Source organism: Equus caballus, chromosome 21, assembly GCF_041296265.1.
Source record: "Equus caballus isolate H_3958 breed thoroughbred chromosome 21, TB-T2T, whole genome shotgun sequence".
Taxonomy (NCBI): Eukaryota; Metazoa; Chordata; class Mammalia; order Perissodactyla; family Equidae; genus Equus; species Equus caballus.
In genome coordinates, this window is record NC_091704.1 from 15,067,257 (window position 1) to 15,086,959 (window position 19,703).

A 19,703-nucleotide genomic window follows, 5' to 3' on the forward strand; every position below is an offset into this window, starting at 1 on the left:
GGCAGAGGGAAAGGCTTGGGCTTGGGAGCATGACCAGCCCTGCAACTTGGGCTCGAGGCTTGCCCCCCTGTGCCTCCATTCACTCTTCAGTTAAATAGGCATCTTTCCTCCTGGAGATGCATTGCCTGTGTCTCTCTGCCTGATCCCAGGGTGCTGGCCCAGAGATTGAGGGGAGGGTGATGCTTTATCCTGCTGGCAGGACATCTGGCACACAGTAGGTTTACCTTATGTAGATCACCTGACACACAGGAGGGGCATTTCACATATGGTACCCTGTACACAGTAGGGATGCTTTATGTAGAGTACCCAGCACACAGTAGGCACACTTAATGTAATATACCTGGTACTCAGTAGGCATGCTTTATGTAGAACACCTGGCATGCAGTAGACAGGATTTATGTAGAGTGATGGGCTCATAGTGTGTACACATGTTTTAGAGTACCCGGCACACAGTAGCCATGTTTTATGTAAAGTGGTTTGGGCAGAATACGTTTACTGTATGTAGAGTACCTGACACATACAGTAGGCATACTTTACACAGAGCACCCAACACACAGTAGGCATGCTTATGTAGAATGCCCAGCATGTAATGGATGTGCTTTATCTAGAGCACCTGGCACTTAGTAGGCATGCCCTATGGAGAGTCTTGGGCACACAGTAGGCATGCTTTATCTTGAACACCTGGAATACTGTTGACAGGATTTATGTAGAGCACTTGGCACACAGTAGGCACACTTTGTAGAGAGTACTTGGCACACAGTACATGCCCTTTATATAGCATCCCTGCCATACAGTAGGCGTGCTTTATGTAGAGATCCTGACTTGCTGTAGGGATGTTTTGTGAGGTACCCAGCACATAGTAGGCACTCTTTACATACCATCCTCTGCACAGAATAGGTCTACTTTATGTGGAGTATTGGCACACAGCAGCACAAGGACTAGTTAGCGGCCCTTTCCCTTCATTCTGTCTTTTTGGGGGTCCTGATCCTTCTCACCTTCCTGTGGAACCCTCCTCTGCCCCCCTCAGGCCCTCATCTGACATCCCGTTTCCTGGATGGAACCCTGAGCCCAGAGAGGGCCGGCACAGCCCATGGTCAGAGTGAGGACGGGCAGGACTCCACCCAGGCTCTCTCAGCTCTGCCCTCCGCTGTCTGCACCCAGTGCTTTCATGGCCCCCTGCAGCCTCACCTCCCACTCCTCCACATGCCCTCGCCTGATGGGACTCCTTACCCAAGAGTCTGGTGTGGGTGATCCCCACGAGGCTGGTGTCTTTGTTCCTGCTCCCAGCACTCATGTCTCAACCCAGGCCCTGGGCTGCCTGGAGGCAGGTCTTGAACTCCTGCCAGGCTGTGCTGTCCTGGGGCCAGAGGCTTCCTGTCTCTGAGCTTCCTGCTTCTGCACCAAGAAACAGTGCATGATGCCCTCCTGGCCCGTCACGTGGACAAGAGCCCAGGAGATGTGTGAGGACAAGGCTTGGCCTGGCCTTGCTCACCTGGCACCTGAACTCCCAATTGAAACTTTTCACCTCCCACACCCTGCACTGGGAAGGCCAGGGGCAGCTGGAAACTTGGGGTCCAGAGTCACCTTTGCCCGCCCCCCAACTTTCTCCCTCCACACCACAAGAAAGGTGCTGAATCCTGAGGAGCCAGCATCCACACTGTGTGACCCTGAGCTGGTTCATAGGCCTCTCTTGACAACACTGGCTCCCCTCCCCCACCTCCATCTGGGCTGGCAGCCATGTGGGGAGGAGGTAAGCAGACGCATGGGGATTGGCTGGCCCAGCCTGGCCCTGCCAGCCTCCACAGGTCCGGGCCCAGGGGCCGAGACTTCCCAGGAGCAGCGGAGAGAAGGCTGTGTGCAGCTGCAGACAGGAGGTGCGGTCTGGGGTCCAGGGCTGGAGGTGCTGGCCTGGGGTGGGGAGGGCGCTGCCCACTGCAGGGGTGGCTCCAGGGAGCAAGCAGGCCTGGGATGGTGGTTTCCTGTAATTGGAGCCTCTGGCAACCTGCCACTGATTCAGTTTGTGCCTTTCCTCCTTCGTCTCTCTTCTCTTTATCTCTTCTCTCCGTCTCTCTGTCTCTGTGTCTCTGTCTGTCTTTCTGTTTGTCTCTCTCTCTCCCTCTGGATTTCCATGGACCCCCTCCCCTGTCTGACCCCTTCTCTGAGCCCTCCCTGCCCTGGCCCCAGCCCTCACTATTCCTGCCCCTCCCTGTCCTGTCCCTCACACCCTTGGTCCTTGCCCTCTTTGTCAGCTGTCTGTCTCTGCCTAGAGCTCACCAATACTCACTTTTCCTGGGCCCCAGGAGCTCATCCTCCACCCTGTGTGCCCTGCAGGATGCCACAGCTGAGCCTGTCCTGGCTGGGACTCGGGCCTTTGGCAGCCTCCCCGTGGCTGCTCCTCCTGCTCGCCGGGGCCTCCTGGCTCCTGGCCCGCGTCCTGGCATGGACCTACACCTTCTATGACAACTGCTGCCGCCTGCGATGCTTCCCGCTGCCCCCCAAACGGAACTGGTTTTGGAGTCACTTGGGCCTTGTGAGTGTGGCAGCAGGAGGGGTCTGGGGCATCAGGGTGGGTGGACTTCCCGAGGGGTCAGGAATGGGGCTCGGGGTTGGGCTGGGATCTAGGAGAGCGGAAGTGAGAGGGAGGCTCAGGCAGCCCCTCCTTGCTCACTCACTCGTTCCTCTGCTCTGCCATCCCAGGCTTTTCCCACGTCCTTGTCCCCACCCCAAGCCTGCTCTGGATCCTTTGCCACAGCTCTGAGTGGCTCCCACATCCTTGTCCCCACCCCAAGCCTGCTCTGGATCCATTGCCACAGCTCTGAGGGGCTCACAGCGCAGGCTGCACAGAGCGAGACCCCCTGGCATTCCTAGTCTCCACCGCTGAGCTTAAGATGGCCTTGGGGGCACTGTCCAGGGTCGGCTTTGCCTGGCCCAATTCCTTGAGTCTGCTCATGCTGGGCTGCAGTTTCCCCACAGGAATTAGCTATGGCCTCCCCACCCCACCCACCGGGCACAGCTCCCCACCGCTTCCTGGGACCCCTTCCTCTCATCTGACTCTTCCCCCCAAGATGTCCCAATGGGCCCCGTTGTCCAACCTGGAGGAACTAGGCCACTCACTTCCCTTTCAGAGGCCTGTTCCACTGTCTGCCCACACCCAGGCCTTGACCTTTCACTTGGTCCTGCTCATGCTTAATTAAACATTAATCATCCAACTACTTATTATCTATCTCTCCACCTTGATGGCAGCTCTGGCAGAAGACATGACAGGGTCAGCCCAGGGGCGGGTGGACAGCGGGCACTCACAGGAAGTGTTGATGACCTGGGTGGAGAACGTGCCTTCGCCCCTCTCCGTCACGGCCACAGAGCTGACCGCCTACTCCTCCTGTCCTCCAGACCAGCGAGGGATGAGCACAGCTTTCCTTCCCTTCCCGGGGCAAGAGCCACAGCTCAGGGGAGCACTTCCTGTGATTTTACTGTTCTAGTGACAAAGTTCAGAACGGCGATGTTCCGAAGCTCATCGTGAGGCATTCCTGGGATTCTGTGTCTTGGGATGTTCTCAGAGGGCCCTGGGGGCAGCGGGAATGCTGTGGTTCCTGCAAGTCTGGCTCCTTCTCTGAGGGCTAAGCTGTCGGGGCTGGTCATGGACACTCTTCCCACCTCCAGCCCCTCTCACTGTGTTACCTTGGCTGAGTGATTATTCCTCTCTGAGTCAATTCGTTGAAGTGCTTTGAGTGTTTTTCTCAGCATCCTTGGGAGCAGGGAGGGGTCAGAGGTGAAAAGTTCAACTGCCTGGAGCACCAGGGGTAGTTGTCAGGCTTGGAAATTCCAAAGGACTGGAGAGGATACTTTACCAGGAGCCAACCCTCCACTTGTTCCCATTTTAGAGTATATAGTCTCAGTTTTTTCACTTGTAAAGGACACTATTTATGTGTCTGTCCACTGTTCAAAAGAGACAGACAGGACGCACTGTGAGAGATAGAGACAGACAGGACGCAGTGTGAGAGACAGAGAGACAGACAGGACCCACTGTGAGAGATAAAGAGACAGACAGGAACCACTGGGAGAGACAGAGAGACAGACAGGATGCAGTGTGAGAGATGGAGAGACAGACAGGAGGCTGTATGCACAGAGCCTTGCCATCAGAAGGGGTGGGAGCTGCCCTCTGATTGATATTCAGAGTTCACGTGTATTCCCTGGGGTCTGCCTGGCCTGGTACATCCTTTGTCTGCAAACCCATCACCATTGGGGGAACCAGAGACCCCCTGGACATGTCAGGACTTGAAAAGGATGTGAGAATGAGCACCTGGGTCTAGTCCTGAGTCCACCCTCCTGCTCACAAACCTCCCTCTTGAGTGCCTCCCCCTGTGGGCGCCCCAGGGCTGCAACCCCTCCCAGGATGAGGGAAATCCATCTTCTGGAGCCAAGGTTGGCATCTGTGTGCAGAGCGTGTCTTCTCCCTGTGCCCTGGTTGCTCCCTTGGGACTTGGAGAGGCCTCAGGGACCCTCCTGCCCTAAGAGGAAAGGAGCAGGAGGAAGCATAGATTCCCCCATCCCTGCAGAATCTGGACAGAGCATCTACAGCAGAGGCTGCAGGGGGGACATGCCATGGCTGTTTCTGGGAAGTGACGGCCCCTCCTTGCTTGCAGGTCACCCCCACTGAGCAAGGCATGAGAGTCGTTACTCAGCTGGTGGCCAACTACCCCAAGGGATTTGTGACCTGGCTGGGCCCAGTCATACCCCTTGTCACTCTTTGTCACCCCGACATGGTCCGGACTGTCCTCAGCGCCTCAGGTACCCATGCAGAGCTTGTGGTGGTGGTGCCGTGGCACAACCGAGGGCTTCTAGCTGCTCCCTGCAAGCTTCTGTGCATCCCCTGCAGGACCCCGGCCCTCGGCCCTCTTCCCCTCTCCTCTCAGTCGTCTTTCTCTTTCCTTCCTGTTTTCACCAACCCCCATCTTACCAATCCTCCCTCCACTGCTGTTTGCCCCCTGCCCTGCTGTCCTGGGCACCCCTGGGGCCCCAGGAGGCTTCAATGCAAGTCACTGTCCTGGGGGATCTTCACTCTTAGAAGACAGATCTAGACAGAGTGATCCCCGATCTCGAGTGGTGAGGAATGGGCTGGAGGGAGATGAATGAGGCAGCCCAGAAGAGAAGCAAGGTCTCTGCTGGGCCAGGCTGGAAGGCTTCCTGGAGGAGGGGCTGCTGGAACTGGGTCTGAAACAATGAGCAGAAATTTTTTAAAGCAGAGGGCTGCAGTGGGCAAGCTGGGATTTGAGGCCCCCTGTTAGGCCTGGCCTCAGCCCTGCTCACCCCCAGGCCAGAGCATGAGGGCTTGAGGCTGGTGCAGGATCTGGGCTGCTATTTTCATGACGTCCAACTCTGATGGGTTGATTCCTTCTACTCCCTCCCGTGGCTAGTCCTCTTCAAGCTCATGACCCTCCTGCTCTAGGACCCAGGAATCGCCCCAAGCAGACCCCATCTCAGCCAGGCTCCCTTCTGTTGTCCCTCTGCCATTCTGACTTCCAGACGGACCAGGCTGAAGTGGGGAACAGGCAGCAGCCGACAGGGACCGTGGCTCCAACACCAAAATGCTGGGCGACTCTAGGCAGGTCCCTGGCTCTCTCTGGCTGCCAGGGTCTCTTTCAGCTGTGAGTGGTGGAACGTCTACCCTGTATGGTCTAAGCAAAGAAAGGGAATCAACTGACTGTTCAGGCCAGGGATCTTGTCTTCAGGCGTGCCTGGATCCAGGTCTCAGACAGTGTCATTGGGAGTCGGTCTTCGTTTGTTGGTTCTGTGTCCCTCTGTGATGGCTTCAGTCTCACGCTGGTCAAGATGAGTCCCAGAAGCTCAGCTCCCATGGAAACACGAGATCGTTCCCAACAGTTCCAGGAAGAGCTGTAGGACTTGCTTTAGTTTGCCTGCTTAGGTCACAGGACCAGTTCCTCATCCAGTCACTGTGACTCCGATTGCCTGGATCGGCAGGCATAGGGTTCTCAGAGCTATTGTTCTGGGGTTCAAGGCAGTTCGATGGGTAAGAACTCAGGCCCTGGATTCAGACAGACCTGGGCTCAGGTCTCAGGCACACAACTTACGACCTGGAAGTCTGTGTGCAAGTGAGTTCATATCATTCAGAGCCTCAGTCTCCTTATCCGGAAAATGGGGATAGGAGAGAAGTCAGGTGAACATGGACTCGGGATTCAAATGGGGAAGGACCGTTTTTGTGTCCCTGTAACTGAGGGACCTCAGTTGTCGTGTATGGAAGGTATGGGGAGGGACCCCCGGAGGAGGATGAGCTCCTGGGTGGGATTCACGGGGCTCAGGTCTGGGTCTCTGCTCTGCAGGTCCTTCCCTCTGGCCACCTGGAAGGGTGGTTCAGTTCCTCTTTGTTCCTCTCCAGATTCGGAGCTCAGAGGAAGGTCTTCTGTACACACAGGACATGGCGAGGACCTATGGGGACGTGTGCTGCTGGTGGGTGGGGCCCTGGCATGCAGTCATCTGCATCTTTCACCCCACCTTCATCAAGCCAGTGCTCTTTGCTCCAGGTAGACACCCCGCTGGCCACAGCTTGCCTGCTGCTGAGGTCTCTGAGCCGCCCCCAGCTGGGCAGGTGACCCGGTGCAGACAGGAGGGCCTGTTCTGGAGATGACTGCTTTTGTCTTACCTGGATCCCCACCTGCCGGACACGTGGTCATGTCTGCTCACGCTGAGGCTGTATCTGTGTGCTGTCTGCTGTATGGCCACGTCTGGTCACAGTTGTGTTTCTACCTGGATCCTAGTTACAGCTTGTATATGTTTCACTTATTACAGCTGATACATTTTACACTTGGTTATAGCTCGCATGTGTTATATTTGGTTACAGCTCGTATGTTACACTTGGTTACAACTGGTGTATGATACCTTTGGTTACAACTGACATATGTTACACTTGGTTACAGATGGCATATGTTACATTTGGTTATAGCTGGCATATGTTACACTTAGTTAGGCTGGTATATGATACCTTTGGTAACAGTGGTGTAAGTTACACTTGGCTACACCTGGTATATATTATATTTGGTTACAGCTGGTATATGTTTGCTCCTCGGATCAAATGGGGATGGTCTCAGTCATGACTGGGGCTCGCCTGTGGCCAAGGACATTCGAGGCGTGTTGGAATCTCTCTGGGTTTTGTCTGATGCCTCTTGAGTGCGTCTGGTTCTCCTGCTGGTCATTTCTGGGCCAAATTTGGGGTTTGTCTGAGCTCTGGGACCTGGGTCCTTCTGAGAAATGCCTGAGACCTTATGCGAGTCTTGTCTGAGGCAGGTCTTAGCATATTTCTGGGTCATGTCTGGTCCACGTCTGTGACATTGATGGGACTACATGTAAGTCCTGTCTGTAGGATATGCTGAGGTTATCTTTCGGTCCATTTTAGAGCACGTTGTGTGATGTCAGGGTATGTCATGCATGTTGTTTCATGTCAGGACATGTTAGTGCATGGTGAGCCCATGTCAGATGTCCCAGGAGATGTGACAGCTGGGCAGACATGGTGTCCCAGGTCCCTGTGAAGGCATTTTGTAGAGTTCTTGGCTGTGCTCGGGTGTTTAGAACATGTTGGACCCTGTAGAAGCCACGCTGAGCCATGCTGGGGCATGTTGTGCCATGTTGGGATGCATCTAAGCACGTAGGGGTGTGTCTGTGGGCTCTGCCTTTGCTATAGTCTGTGCTGTTGCCTGGTCTTTGCCCCCTTGACCTCGCCCCTTCTCCTAGATTCCTCTGCCCTTGCCCCAACTCCTGCTATGTTGGGCATGGAGGGGGAGTGCAGACCCCTGGCTGGGGCCCCACCGTGCCTCATGAGTCCCTCCCCTCCCCCGCTCCATGGCACCTGATGGCTTATCTCTCCTGTCAGCTGCCATGGCGCCTAAGGACATGGTCTTCTACAGTTTCCTGAAGCCCTGGCTGGGTAAGTAATTGCGTGTGAGGGGATTGGGGACAACCTTGGGGGGCAGGGGAAGGCCCTCCCTTGCTCACTCTCTGTGGCTGCCCCTACCAGGGGATGGGCTCCTGCTGAGTGGCGGTGACAATTGGAGCAGGCACCGCCGCATGCTGACACCCGCCTTCCACTTCAACATCCTGAAGTCCTACGTGAGGATTTTCAATGACAGTGTGAACATCATGCATGTGAGTCTCTTGAACCCAAGGTCCTACCTGGAGCCTCGGGGGCAATGGGCGCTCAGAGACATCTTGTCTGGAATTCTGGCTCTTCTGGGTAGCTTTGGGGCCATTGCTTCTCCTTTGTGAGCCTCAGTTTCCTCAGCTGTAAACTGGGGATAATAAGCCTCACTTGGCAGGGTGATCAAGATGACGTAATAGACCCACATCCCTGGCACATAGTAGGTGCTCATGTGCTAGTTTCTATGTTTCCCTCTCAGAAGCCTTGGAATCCTGAGACACTGTTGATGATAGTGATGAATATTGCATGTTGAGTACTGAATATGGAGTAACAAGCCACTTTTCAATATATAAAGTTTTATTATTGCTAATAAGTCTACGATTCAGTGAGCTGGTTCTTCTGGACGTGGATGGGGTCACTCACGTATCTGTGATCAGCTGTGGGTCAGGTGCTTTGCTGTTCTGAGCTGAGTCCTCTCACGTGTTTGGGGCTTGGTTGGCTGCAGGCTGGTCTACGATGCTCTCAGTTGGGACAATCCTCTCGTGTGGTTCCCTCCCTCCAGAAGTCATTTCAGGCTGTTCACATGGCAGAGGCCGGGTTCCAAGAGGCTGAGAGGAAGCTTCAATGCCTCTTGAGCTCTAGGTTTTGGAAGATCACTCGTCATTTTTACCACATTGGCCAAAGCAAGTTAAAAGACCAGCACAGAATGAAAGGGTGGTGAAATGTGCGGCTTCTCCTCACGGAAGTTCACAGGCACATTGCAAAGGGTGGATGTAGGGAGGTGAAGCATTGGAGGTGGGGGTTTTGTGAAGTGCCTGGGACTTTTCCACACTTGCAAGCTAACAAGTAAGCTCATTAGTGTTTTGTGGATCCTGCCAGAAGACATGAGACTCCTGAACCAGAGACAAAGGACAGTTTATTACTCATGGCTCGGCGAGTGGCACGTGCCTATTTTTGGTTTGCATTCTTTATCCAAGTCCCCAAATCCCATGAGGACAACACAGGTGGGCTTCCACGGATGCCTGCTCATGCAGTATGTTGCAATGGACAGGAGGAGCACTAGGTTTAGGGACTGCATGAGTTTCATAGCAATTGGAAGAAAGCCTGATATGTGCCCAGGGGGAGACATTTCCTCTTCCCTCCATGTTGTTTGCTGCAAACACAGCTCTGAGAACTGGCCCAGGTAAAGAACATGTTTTTGGCATACCCAGCAAGAATGTGCAGGGTGCTCAGAGCCCATGGAGGACTACCGCTACCAACATAGGGGACAGTCTCATAGCAGATTTATAACAGTAGGATGATGAAAGCTAGCATTTATTGAACACTTTCTATATGCCAGAAGGTACATGGAAATTCCATGACGTGTTGTCTAATTTAATTTTCACGTCCCTGTGAGGTGGAGATTCTTTTTCCCCATTGCAGATGGTGAAACTGACGCTGAGAGAGGTTAGGGAGTTGCTCGAGTTCACACAGACGGCAAGTGAGCTAACAAGTGGAGCTGGGATTCCAACCTGGTTTGTCTGACAACAAAGCAGGTTATCAGACCTGTCACTGAGGATTTGACAAGTGGAGCCCAGAGGAAGGCAGTGAGCTGGCCTAGGGCGCACAGAGTGTAGCAGGCAGAGCCAGGACTGGAATGCAGGTCTCCTGACTCCCAGCCGTGAGGTCTTCATGCCCTCACAGTAACAGCGTCCACTCCTGCTCATGCCTGGTCCTCCATAGGACAGGTGCCTGGGACCAAGAGGCTGGGTCTGGGGAGCCCATCCTGGTGTTGGGTTGGGGTGGGGCTCAGGGGAGGCCAGTCCCAGCCCAGGATCTGCTGCTTCTCTGTCCAGGCCAAGTGGAAGCGCCTGGCCTTGGAGGGCAGTGCCCATCTGGACATGTTTGAGCACATCAGCCTCATGACCCTCGACAGTCTGCAGAAATGATTCTTCAGTTTCGACAGCAACTGCCAGGAGTGAGTCCTTACCCAGGGCCTGGGAACATGGGCCATAGATGCAAGGGAATAGATGGAGGGAGGACTGACCACGACAATCAGAAGGGCCTTCCTGGAGGAGAAGGGTCTGAGCTGGACACCAAAGTTCAGGGAAGGGGAAAGAGACAGAGCAATCCTTTTGGGTAGGTAGAAATGTTTGATACAGGCCAGGAGGCTAGGAAGAGCAGAGAGTTTGCAACAATGAGGAGACACCTGGGTAGTTAGGTTGGAGGTGTATGCAGGGGTAGGTCTTACTGACATTCAAAAGCCAAGCAGGGGAATATGAACTTGATACTGAGCTTTCCAGGGAACCATGGAAGGTGTTTGAGCAGATGAGGGTTGTGGTCAAAGCTGAGCTTGGATGTCTGACTCTAGAGAAGACTGACTGTCATGTAGATACAGGTGGTGTTGACATTGTTGCATGGAGACTCAGGAGGGGCTAGGTCCACTGTCAGTTGGGAGAGGACAAAGTCTGAGCTGTGTGGACAGCTTTGGAAGGAGAAGGGCAGATACTGGTAGGAGAGAGAGGAAAGAAGCGTGATGTCTCAGCTGTGCCCTGGGCACCTGGCACATGGAGGCAGCTCACAGAGACAGGATAGGAAGAAGGGAGAGAAGAAACTCTGGAGGGTCATGTCTCCTGGATCCTCCCCACCATCCATCTGTGGGTCCATCTGTTCCTGGAGACTCAGTTTCCCCATGGGAGGTTGGACCTGCCTTCTAGTGGGAGGTGCTTCCGGGGCTTCAGGTGAGCTAAGTTGTTGCCTCCCTTCATGCGTGCATCCTGCAGGAAGCCTAGTGAATACATTTCTGGTGTCTTGGAGCTCAGTGCCCTTGTGAGAAAGCGGGATGAGCAGATCTTCCTGTACATGGACTCCCTGTACCACCTCACCTCTGAGGGACAGCGCTTCCGTAGGGTCTGCCGCCTGGTGCACGACTTCACAGATTCCATCATCCAGGAGCGGCGCCGCACCCTCCCCGACCAGGGTCTTGATGACCTCCTCAAGGCCAAGGCTAAGGTCAAGACTTTGGACTTCATCGATGTGCTCCTGCTGGCCAAGGTGGGCTTCTCTGGGATCTGAATTTGAGAGGGACGATGCACCTTGATTTCAAATGTCAGATGGGAGAACTTGGACCTGATCCAGAGGGCAGTGGAGAGCCATGGAAGGTGCTTGAGGAAGGGAGGGATGGGTCAGGGGTATGTTTTAGAGATGACTGTGTGGAATGCAGGCTCCGGGGGACTGCTAAGTCTGAAACTGATGCTGGGCAGGGCCTGGGACTTTACTTAATAAGTTAATCATGTATAGATATACATATGACTAACTTATTGAGTCTAATATATATATATTAGACTACATCTATATATACCTCAGAACCCTGGATCAGAGTGGCCCACTTATTGCTCACAGCAGTAACAGTAGCCAGAGCAGAAGTGTGGCTCTGGTTCCCCATTCCCAAGTTCCTCTGAGGGTGACATGATGCTTTTGCCTGTGCATGCAGCCATGCTTGCATCATGAGAGAGGTGTCCCCACAGTATGAACCTTGGAACTTAGGACAGCTGACTCATCTGTCCTTTCTTCCTTATGGTGAGAGAGACAAGGAGAGGAGGAGAAGGAGAATTTTCTGGAATAGAAGCAGATCTTCAGTGAGAAGGCAAATTCTGTAGATTCTGTAGGGTTATCTCTAGGGGAGATAAGGAATCTCTGGATCTACCGTCCTAGATGTGAGCAAATGGCTCTGGAGTGATGCTCAACCACTAACTTCCAAGGCAAGTTGCCAGTCAATAATCCTGCAGCCCAGGTTGCCAATAAATTTTTCTCAGAAAGTCCTCATCATGTAGAACCATGGAAATGTTCATGGATCATTGATTCCTCCCACCAGGGACAAGAGAGGAGGCAAGGATGCCAAGGAGGAGGCCTGTGGGTTGGGGCCTCTGGCGATAGGCACCAAGGAAGGTCCAGGAGTGCAGGGTTGGCTTGGGTTCCTGGGATGATGATGGAGCTTCAGAGATTGTCTCAGGGCCCCTAGGAACTGGTGATTTTGGGGGTCTTGCTTGCTCTCCAGGATGAAGATGGGAAGGAACTGTCAGATGAGGACATCCGAGCTGAAGTTGACACCTTTATGTTTGCGGGTGAGAATACAGAAGGGGCAGGGGTCTCTCTATCCCAGGGATTTGGTTGGTGGGCCCTGGACCACCCCATAGTCCCCCATCCTCCCTGAGGGCCTTAGTGTCAGGGCGCTGTCCACCTTCTGGTGCTGAAGCCGTCCAGAGACCCAAACCTGTCTGGCTGCCTCTCAGGACATGACACCACAGCCAGCGGCCTCTCCTGGGTCCTGTACAACCTCGCGAGGCACCCAGAGCACCAGGAGCGCTGCCGGCAGGAGGTGCGAGAGCTCCTGAGGGACCGCGAGCCTAAAGAGATTGAGTGGTGAGTGCAGGTGCACATGGTCTGTTCCTGAAACCCTCTCCTTGGCTCTGCTCCCCAGCTGGCAGTGGGAAGGTCTTATCGTCCATTCTGTGATTTTTGCTTAGTGGAAATAGGAGCAGAGCCAAGAGGTGGGGTCTGGTACCCATGCTGGGTCGTTAAGGACAGGGAAAAGCCTTCTGAGTAGAAGATCTGGGTGGTTGAGAGAATTAGTGACAATGTGTGAGGGCAGATCATGCCCCTTAGGACCTGTTCAGAGAGTGAACCTCCCTTCTTCTCCCTTACTTTTCTCTCTGAAATCACATTCTTTCAAACATCTGCACCGCCTGGATGCTTGCTGGGGTCCTAACTCCTATCATATTTTTCAGTCCAGGGTTCACAGGGGACACCTGAGGATTGACGTCACTCAACTCTTGCCCACGAACACCTGCACCTTCATCCCTCCAGTCCCCATTCAGCAAACACTGCCACACTGCCTGCCCATCCCCCATTCTGTGCCATCCCCAACTCTTCCCAGCCCTATCCTGTGTCCTGGAGACCCGGGAAGCACCCAGACCTGGCCTGTGCCTTCCAGGAGCTCCCAGCCTGGAGGGGGATCGTCCCAGGTCAGGACACTCCCAGTCCACATGGGCAGGGCCTGTGTTCAGAGCAGGACAGGCAAGACTGAGGGTGGAGAGAGTTCTCAGCTGAGACCTTGAATGCTGATCAGTAGACATTTGGGTGTAGTTGTGTGCGGTTCTCTCAAGAAGATAGCGTGGGCAAAAGTGATGGGAAGGAGAAGGGCACAGGCAGAGGGAGAGTGGGAGGGAAGGTAGCAGAGAGGGAAAGATAAAGAGAGACAAAGAGGAGGAGAGAGGGAGGGAAGGGAGGAGGGGGAAGGAGAGAGAGAGAAAGGAGAGGGAAGGAGGGAGAAAGAGAGGGAGAGAGAGAGTGGGGGATGGAGGGACAAAGGAAGGGAAGGAGATGGGAAGGGAGGGAGAAAGAGCGAGAGAGACTGACTCATGGTGAAATGATGAGGCTGGGAGATGGCAGGAGAGGCTGGTTGTGGAAGACTTTAGTGAAATGTTAAGGGCTCCAGTTTTAACTCAAAGGCAACAGGGAACCAAGGAAAGTGTTTGAGCAGGAGGAGGACAGGTGAGATCTGGGTAGCAGAGAGAGATTTCTAGGGCTAGGGGGGCCTACTGGAGAGGACAAGCTGTAGGATCGGGCCCAGGGAGGAGATCCGAGGCCTGAGCCAGGCCAGGGGCTGGTGGATGGTGAGGAGATGTTGGACTGGACAGGCGTTTCGGAGGAAGTGTTCACTCCAAGTCTTGCTCAGCACGGCGGTCCTGTGAGGTGGAGAAATACTTTTATTCTTTTTAATCCAAGACTTAACCAAAATTATGCACTTGGTAAAAAAGAAGAGTGCAAAAGAGTTTATAATAAAAATGAACTTCCTTCTTAATCTGCACCCTAGCAACAACTCCTGTCAATGATTTCCTGTTCCTCCTTTTAGAAGACATCTATCCTTATGCCCACATTTATATTCCTCCTCTCTTTCTGTCTCTGTCCAGGTGGGAGTTCAGGTCTGCACATTAAAAATACACCTTTGAGCTCTTTATTTTTCTTGAAGAATGAGTTTTGGAAAAGTAGTTTTGAACGACATAAACCACGATGAGAACAAGTTCTTATTGCACTAAATGAGACATTACAGAGAAGATAGGGTTATCCTCAAAACCGTTAAGTTTGGTTAACATCCATCACCACACACAGTTACAAACTTTTGTTTCTTGTGATGAGAACTTTTAAGATCTACCCTCTTAGCAGCTTTCAAGTACATAATACATTATTGTTACCTAAACTCACCATGCTGTACCTTACATCTGTTTGATTACTTTTGGCTAATTTTCATAAAGTCAAATTTGTCAGAACTTTCTTTTGCGGCCGTTCCCTCCATCCATACCCTAGGGTTCTGTGGGCTTCCTTTACCACACGTTAAGTTTTCACTTATTCACGTGTCTGTCTCTGAGCTCTCTATTCTGTTCCATGGGTCTATTTTCCCGTCCTTGAGGAGGTGCCACACTGTTTTTTTTCAGTACTGCCTGTTTGTGATAGACCTTAATATCTGGTAGAGTTCCTCCTCTTTAATCTTTCAATTTTAAATTGACCCAGCTCTTCATGACCTTTTATTCTTCTTTAGAGTAAGTTTACCAAGTTTCTGAAAAGGTCAGGTGGATTTTCATTTCAATTGGATATATTCTAGTGGTTGACTTGAACGTATGATTGACCTGTGGAAAACGGATTATTGCACAATATTAACACACACTACCCCAGAGTGTGGAATGGATAACCATTTCTGGATATTCAGAATATCTTTAGTCCCTTAATAGAGTCTGACATTTTTGCATAGAGATTTTTTGCATACTTTGTTAATTTAACCCTTAGAATCTTTTGTTGCTACATTGAATCATATCTTCTATTTGGATTGAGAGAAGTTCATAAGTTCATTTGGAATATACAGATTTCACTTTTCTCACTAAGTCTAATCCAGATTTTATATTATTGTTATTATCATCTTTTCTTTTATTATCTTTTCCAACTGGTTGTTATTTCTACATAGAAAAGCCAATCATTTATGCGTACAAATTTTGTGCCTACTGACCAGAGTAAATGCCAAAGAGGGAGTCGTGTATCAATAGGGAAAATCAAGATCTTTTAATTAAAGCTCTTGCAACAACAGGGAAGCTACCCGGAAAACAGTTAATTCAACCTGCTTCTCACATCTCATAACAAGATAAAATACAGATGAATCAAAGGTTTAAAATAAATACTAAAAGAGTCTAAAAGCTCCAGAGGAAACCATGGAAAATTATTTTATAGTTCCAGGGTGGGGCAGGTGCTATTTTTTATTTCTGGTGAGTAAGATTCGCTCTGAGCTAACATCTCTTGCCAATCTTCCTCTTTTTTTGCTTGAGGAAGATTAGCCCTGAGATAACCTCTGTGCCAGTCTTCATCTATTTTGTATGTGGTGTGCTGTCACAGCATGGCTTGACAAGTAGTGTAGGTCCCCGCCAGGGATCCTGGCCTCCGTCCTGGGGCTGCCAAAGTAGAGGAGGCTGGACTTAACCGCTATGCCCCGGGGCTGGCCCAGGAAGGCCGTATTTTTGACACAAATCCCAGGAAATAGACAGGAAGAGATTGATATATTGTTAAATGAAAAAGATACAGAGCAGTGTATCATATATAGCATGCTACTATATAATTATCTTTAACTATTTATTGAGATTATGATAGTTTACAACCTGACTATATAATTTTTTAAGATGGAAAAATCGTAACTCTGGAAGGATACATAAAAAAATAACAACCTCAGGAAACTGTGAGGAGGGCAATGAGTGGTGTTGGGCCATAGCGATGGTGTTTTGTAGTTTTCCAAATGGAGAACCGGTTAACTGTATCAGCTATTAAAAATTCAAATCACTATCCAACAAAAAAGGGGCTAAAGAAATAGAATTCAGCCCCCTTTCTGGATTTTCACTGTTTATAAAATTTTCCAGTGGATTCTCTTCTGTTTTCTAAGCATAAAATCACTCTCTGCCAAAAATGACACAATTACCCCCACATTTTAAACCGCATTACATCCGTTTCTTCCCTTGTCTAATTGCATTAGCTCGTATCTCTAGTATGATGATAAATAAGAGGAAAACATTAGCTCTGTTTCTTTTGCTTGTTTTCTCACTTATCTACCTTTGATTTTGATCTCTTGCTGTAGAGAATATATTTTTTTATGCCAATTGGTAAACCTTTTTATGGTTGGCATTTGGGTGTTGTGTTTTGCTCAGAAAAGCTTTTAAAAATATCTGACTAAATTTTCTCTGTCTGGCACTGTGTAATATTGCTTTTCTTTCTTTTATTTTCAAACCACTGTACTGAGGTATGGGTAATATACAAAAAGCTGTACACATTTAATGTGCACAACTTAATGAGTTTGGAGATGTGTGATCCATCTGGAATACATTTTGTTGTAGGGAGAGAGGGTCCACCTGGGCAGGAGGAGGGCTGGGGGGTCTCTGTCTTGGCTCTCTGGATAATTGTTGGGGGGTTTCCTTAGGGACGACCTGGCCCAGTTGCCCTTCCTGACCATGTGCATCAAGGAGAGTCTGCGGTTGCACCCCCCCGCCGTGGGCATTTCCTGATGCTGCACCCAGGACATTGTGCTCCCAGATGGCCGGGTCATCCCCAAAGGTGCCCTCAACGTCAAGGGGAGGAGCATCCTGGGCAAGAAGAGGGGCCCGTATGCCAGGGGGGGGACCTCTTCCTAACCGGCCCCTCCTCTCCCACAGGTGTTACCTGCGTCATCAGTATTTTCGGGACCCACCACAACCCATCCGTGTGGCCAGATGCTGAGGTGCTGCCTCCCCCCACCCTCATCCTTGTCCGCTAGCCTAAGGGGACCCAGGGGAGGGCGCAGGGTTCTCACCTGGCAAATCAGACATCACCTCCCCACATCAGACACACGTCTGGCTCTCCAAGGCTGGAGGTCCTGGGAGACCCCACCCAGCAGCCCTGACTTGGCCTCGCCCCCAGGTCTATGATCCCTTTCGCTTTGACCCAGAAGACACCATGGAGAGGTCACCTCTGGCTTTTATTCCCTTCTCAGCGGGGCCCAGGTGAGGACGGAAGGCATCTGAGGTGGGGATGTGTTGATGGGGGCGGGGGTCTGGGATTGTGATCCAAACATGACTGTGACGGCAGGAAAACGGGAAAAGTGAAGATGGTCAGAGTTCCATGTCTCCTCCACTCCCCCCCACCCCCGCCCCAGAGGTTATGGGTAATGGTCTGGGGCCTGGGGTCCGCGGTGTGCTCAGAGCCCCTGCCCCCTGTCTGTTGGTCTGAGCTCGGGCTGCAGTGTGAGCCAGGCTCGGGGGATGTGCAAGACCTCGTGGGGGTCCAGGCTTCTCTCTGCCTGCAGGCGGGGATGCGGGTCCCGGGACAGGTTCCGGTGCGATGGTGCGGGGTTGAGGGTCCGGGAGCCATCGAGCCCCTCTTGCCCGCAGGAACTGCATCGGGCAGACGTTCGCCATGACGGAGATGAAGGTGGTCCTGGCGCTCACGCTGCTGCGCTTCCGCGTCCTGCCGGCCGGGGAGGAGCCGCGCCGGAAGCCGGAGCTGATCTTGCGTGCCGAGGGCGGACTGTGGCTGCGGGTGGAGCTGCTGAGCGCGGGCCCCCAGTGACCCGCGGCCTCCTGGCCCGGGACCACCCCGACCCCACACCTCACTGTGCAGATTCCCAGGAATAAATCTGTGCTGTCACCTCTGCCCCAGCCTATCGGGAGTCAGCAGGGGGCAGTGGTGGCTGCGGAGGATGGGGAGGGGACGTGGTGGGTGGAGGCGGGCAGGCGTCTCTGAGTCCAAAACCCTGCCTGCCTCTCCCGCTGACCACAGGGCCCCACGCCACTCGAGGGTTCTTCTAGAAACCAACGAGGGACTTCATCCTGTGGGCAGTAGGGAGCTGTGGGAGGTGTCTGAGCAGGAGGGGGCAAGGGTGGTGGATGGACGTAAGGGGCACATTTGAGTCTCTGAGCCAGGGAGGAGACCCCATCATGGCAGATTCATTCCTCCGGGCTGCAAGTGCCTCTCAGGACAGAGATCTGCAGCCAACCTAGGACACAGGGGAGGGGGGCCCGCAGGCCACACCCCGGCAGCCTCCCCAGGTCTCTGAGGTCCCTTTCTGTTCTTGCTAACAGCGCCAGTCCTCTGTCTGCTCCTCCCAGTCGGGCCCAATGGTGACCCCCTGTTCCGCCTTGAGGAAGACCCTTCTCTTTCCCTCTCTGGGACCCCTGTTGCTGCCCAGGCAGCCTGGCCAGCTGATACTGGCTGAGTCCCCACCATATGCCTGGCACTCTCACAGTGTCAGGGGAGGGCTCATCCTCACCCTTTTCCCCCAGGTTCCTCCTTCATTCCCATCACAGGCCACTCTGGCCCAGCTTGAGCCATCCCATGACTTGAAATTCAAAGCTGGACCACTGGAAACCAAAATCATCTCCCAAGATCTCGTGCTGTGGGGAAGGTTGCTGGGCTCTGCTGTGTGACTTGGGCACATCAACTCCTCTCTCTGTGCCTCAGTTTCCTCAACTATATAAAGGAGACAACCACAGTGCCTACCTCAGGGTTGTCTCAAGGACTCCACGTGAAGGACTTAGAGCTGTGCCTGGTGCACAATAAGTGCTCAATAAGTGTGGCCATTACTACCGTTCCTCTCAGAAAGCCTGGCTCTTAAAGCATGTTGTCTTTCAAGACTGCAGTTTCTGTGTTGAGTTTGAAGAGTGTGTGTGGGGCTCAAAGGCGAGAATTCTAGCATTTGTGCTCACTGCATCAGTTCCCCCCATGTGGACCACACCTATAGGAACAACTGCTTCTGAGGTCGTGGGGCACCTGGGAGTGCAAGGAGGCAGGAGAACGAGAGGAACCTCAGTCAGCATCTTGAAGCGATGTCCTGCTATGAAGGAATGTTATCTCCTTCCACAACCAAGGAGACTCTGCACTGCTGAGCCCCTGCTGGGCCCTCGAACCTCCTCTCCAGCTCATCTCGACCCCTCCCTGCACTTGGTCACCCTGGCCTCCACTCTGACCTCCCATTGTACCCAGTCTTTCCTCTCCTCAGGGCCTTTGCATTGTCGTTCCCTCTGTTGGGATGTTCTTCTCTCAGATCTTCTGTGACTGGGCCTCAACATTCAGGCTCGACTGAAATGTCACCTCCTCATAGAGGTTCTTCCTTCGCTGCTGCAGGACATTCAAAATTCTGACGTGGCTGAGAGTTTGGAAAAAGGGCCAAGTATGGACGATTTTGCAAATAGGGCTGGTAAAGCAAGATGATGAATATTTACTAAATCTACTATGCAGCAGCTGTACAACGTTTTCAGAATAATCCTCTTAAAGAAATTCAGTGAACTACAAGAAAACAGATAGACAACGAAATGAAATTCAGAAAATAAAGCATGAAAAAAATGAGAAGTTTAATTAAAAAATTGAAATCATTAAAAAAATGCAAACAGAAATCCCAAAGTTGAGAAATACAATGACTGAACTGAAGAACTCAGCAGAGTGCTTCAACTGTAGACTCAGCCAAGCAGAAGAAAGAAGTAGTGAATCATTCTCAAAAGGAAACAATCTAGGCATC

At 52.3% G+C, this 19,703-nt stretch overlaps 1 protein-coding gene across 1 annotated transcript; it reads left to right on the top strand.

Annotated features, from left to right (window-relative positions):
- The first annotated feature begins 1,815 nt into the window (after positions 1 to 1,815).
- LOC100070707 (cytochrome P450 4F3) lies at positions 1,816 to 17,836 on the top strand. Its single transcript, XM_070246534.1, is given in 13 exon segments — positions 1,816 to 1,874; positions 2,332 to 2,530; positions 6,395 to 6,539; positions 7,883 to 7,936; positions 8,027 to 8,154; positions 9,982 to 10,103; positions 10,909 to 11,179; positions 12,183 to 12,249; positions 12,418 to 12,547; positions 16,635 to 16,768; positions 16,867 to 16,931; positions 17,111 to 17,193; positions 17,581 to 17,836. Coding segments are annotated over 12 exon segments (1,575 nt in total). The 5' UTR covers positions 1,816 to 1,874; position 2,332; the 3' UTR covers positions 17,759 to 17,836.
- Positions 17,837 to 19,703: the final 1,867 nt, after the last annotated feature.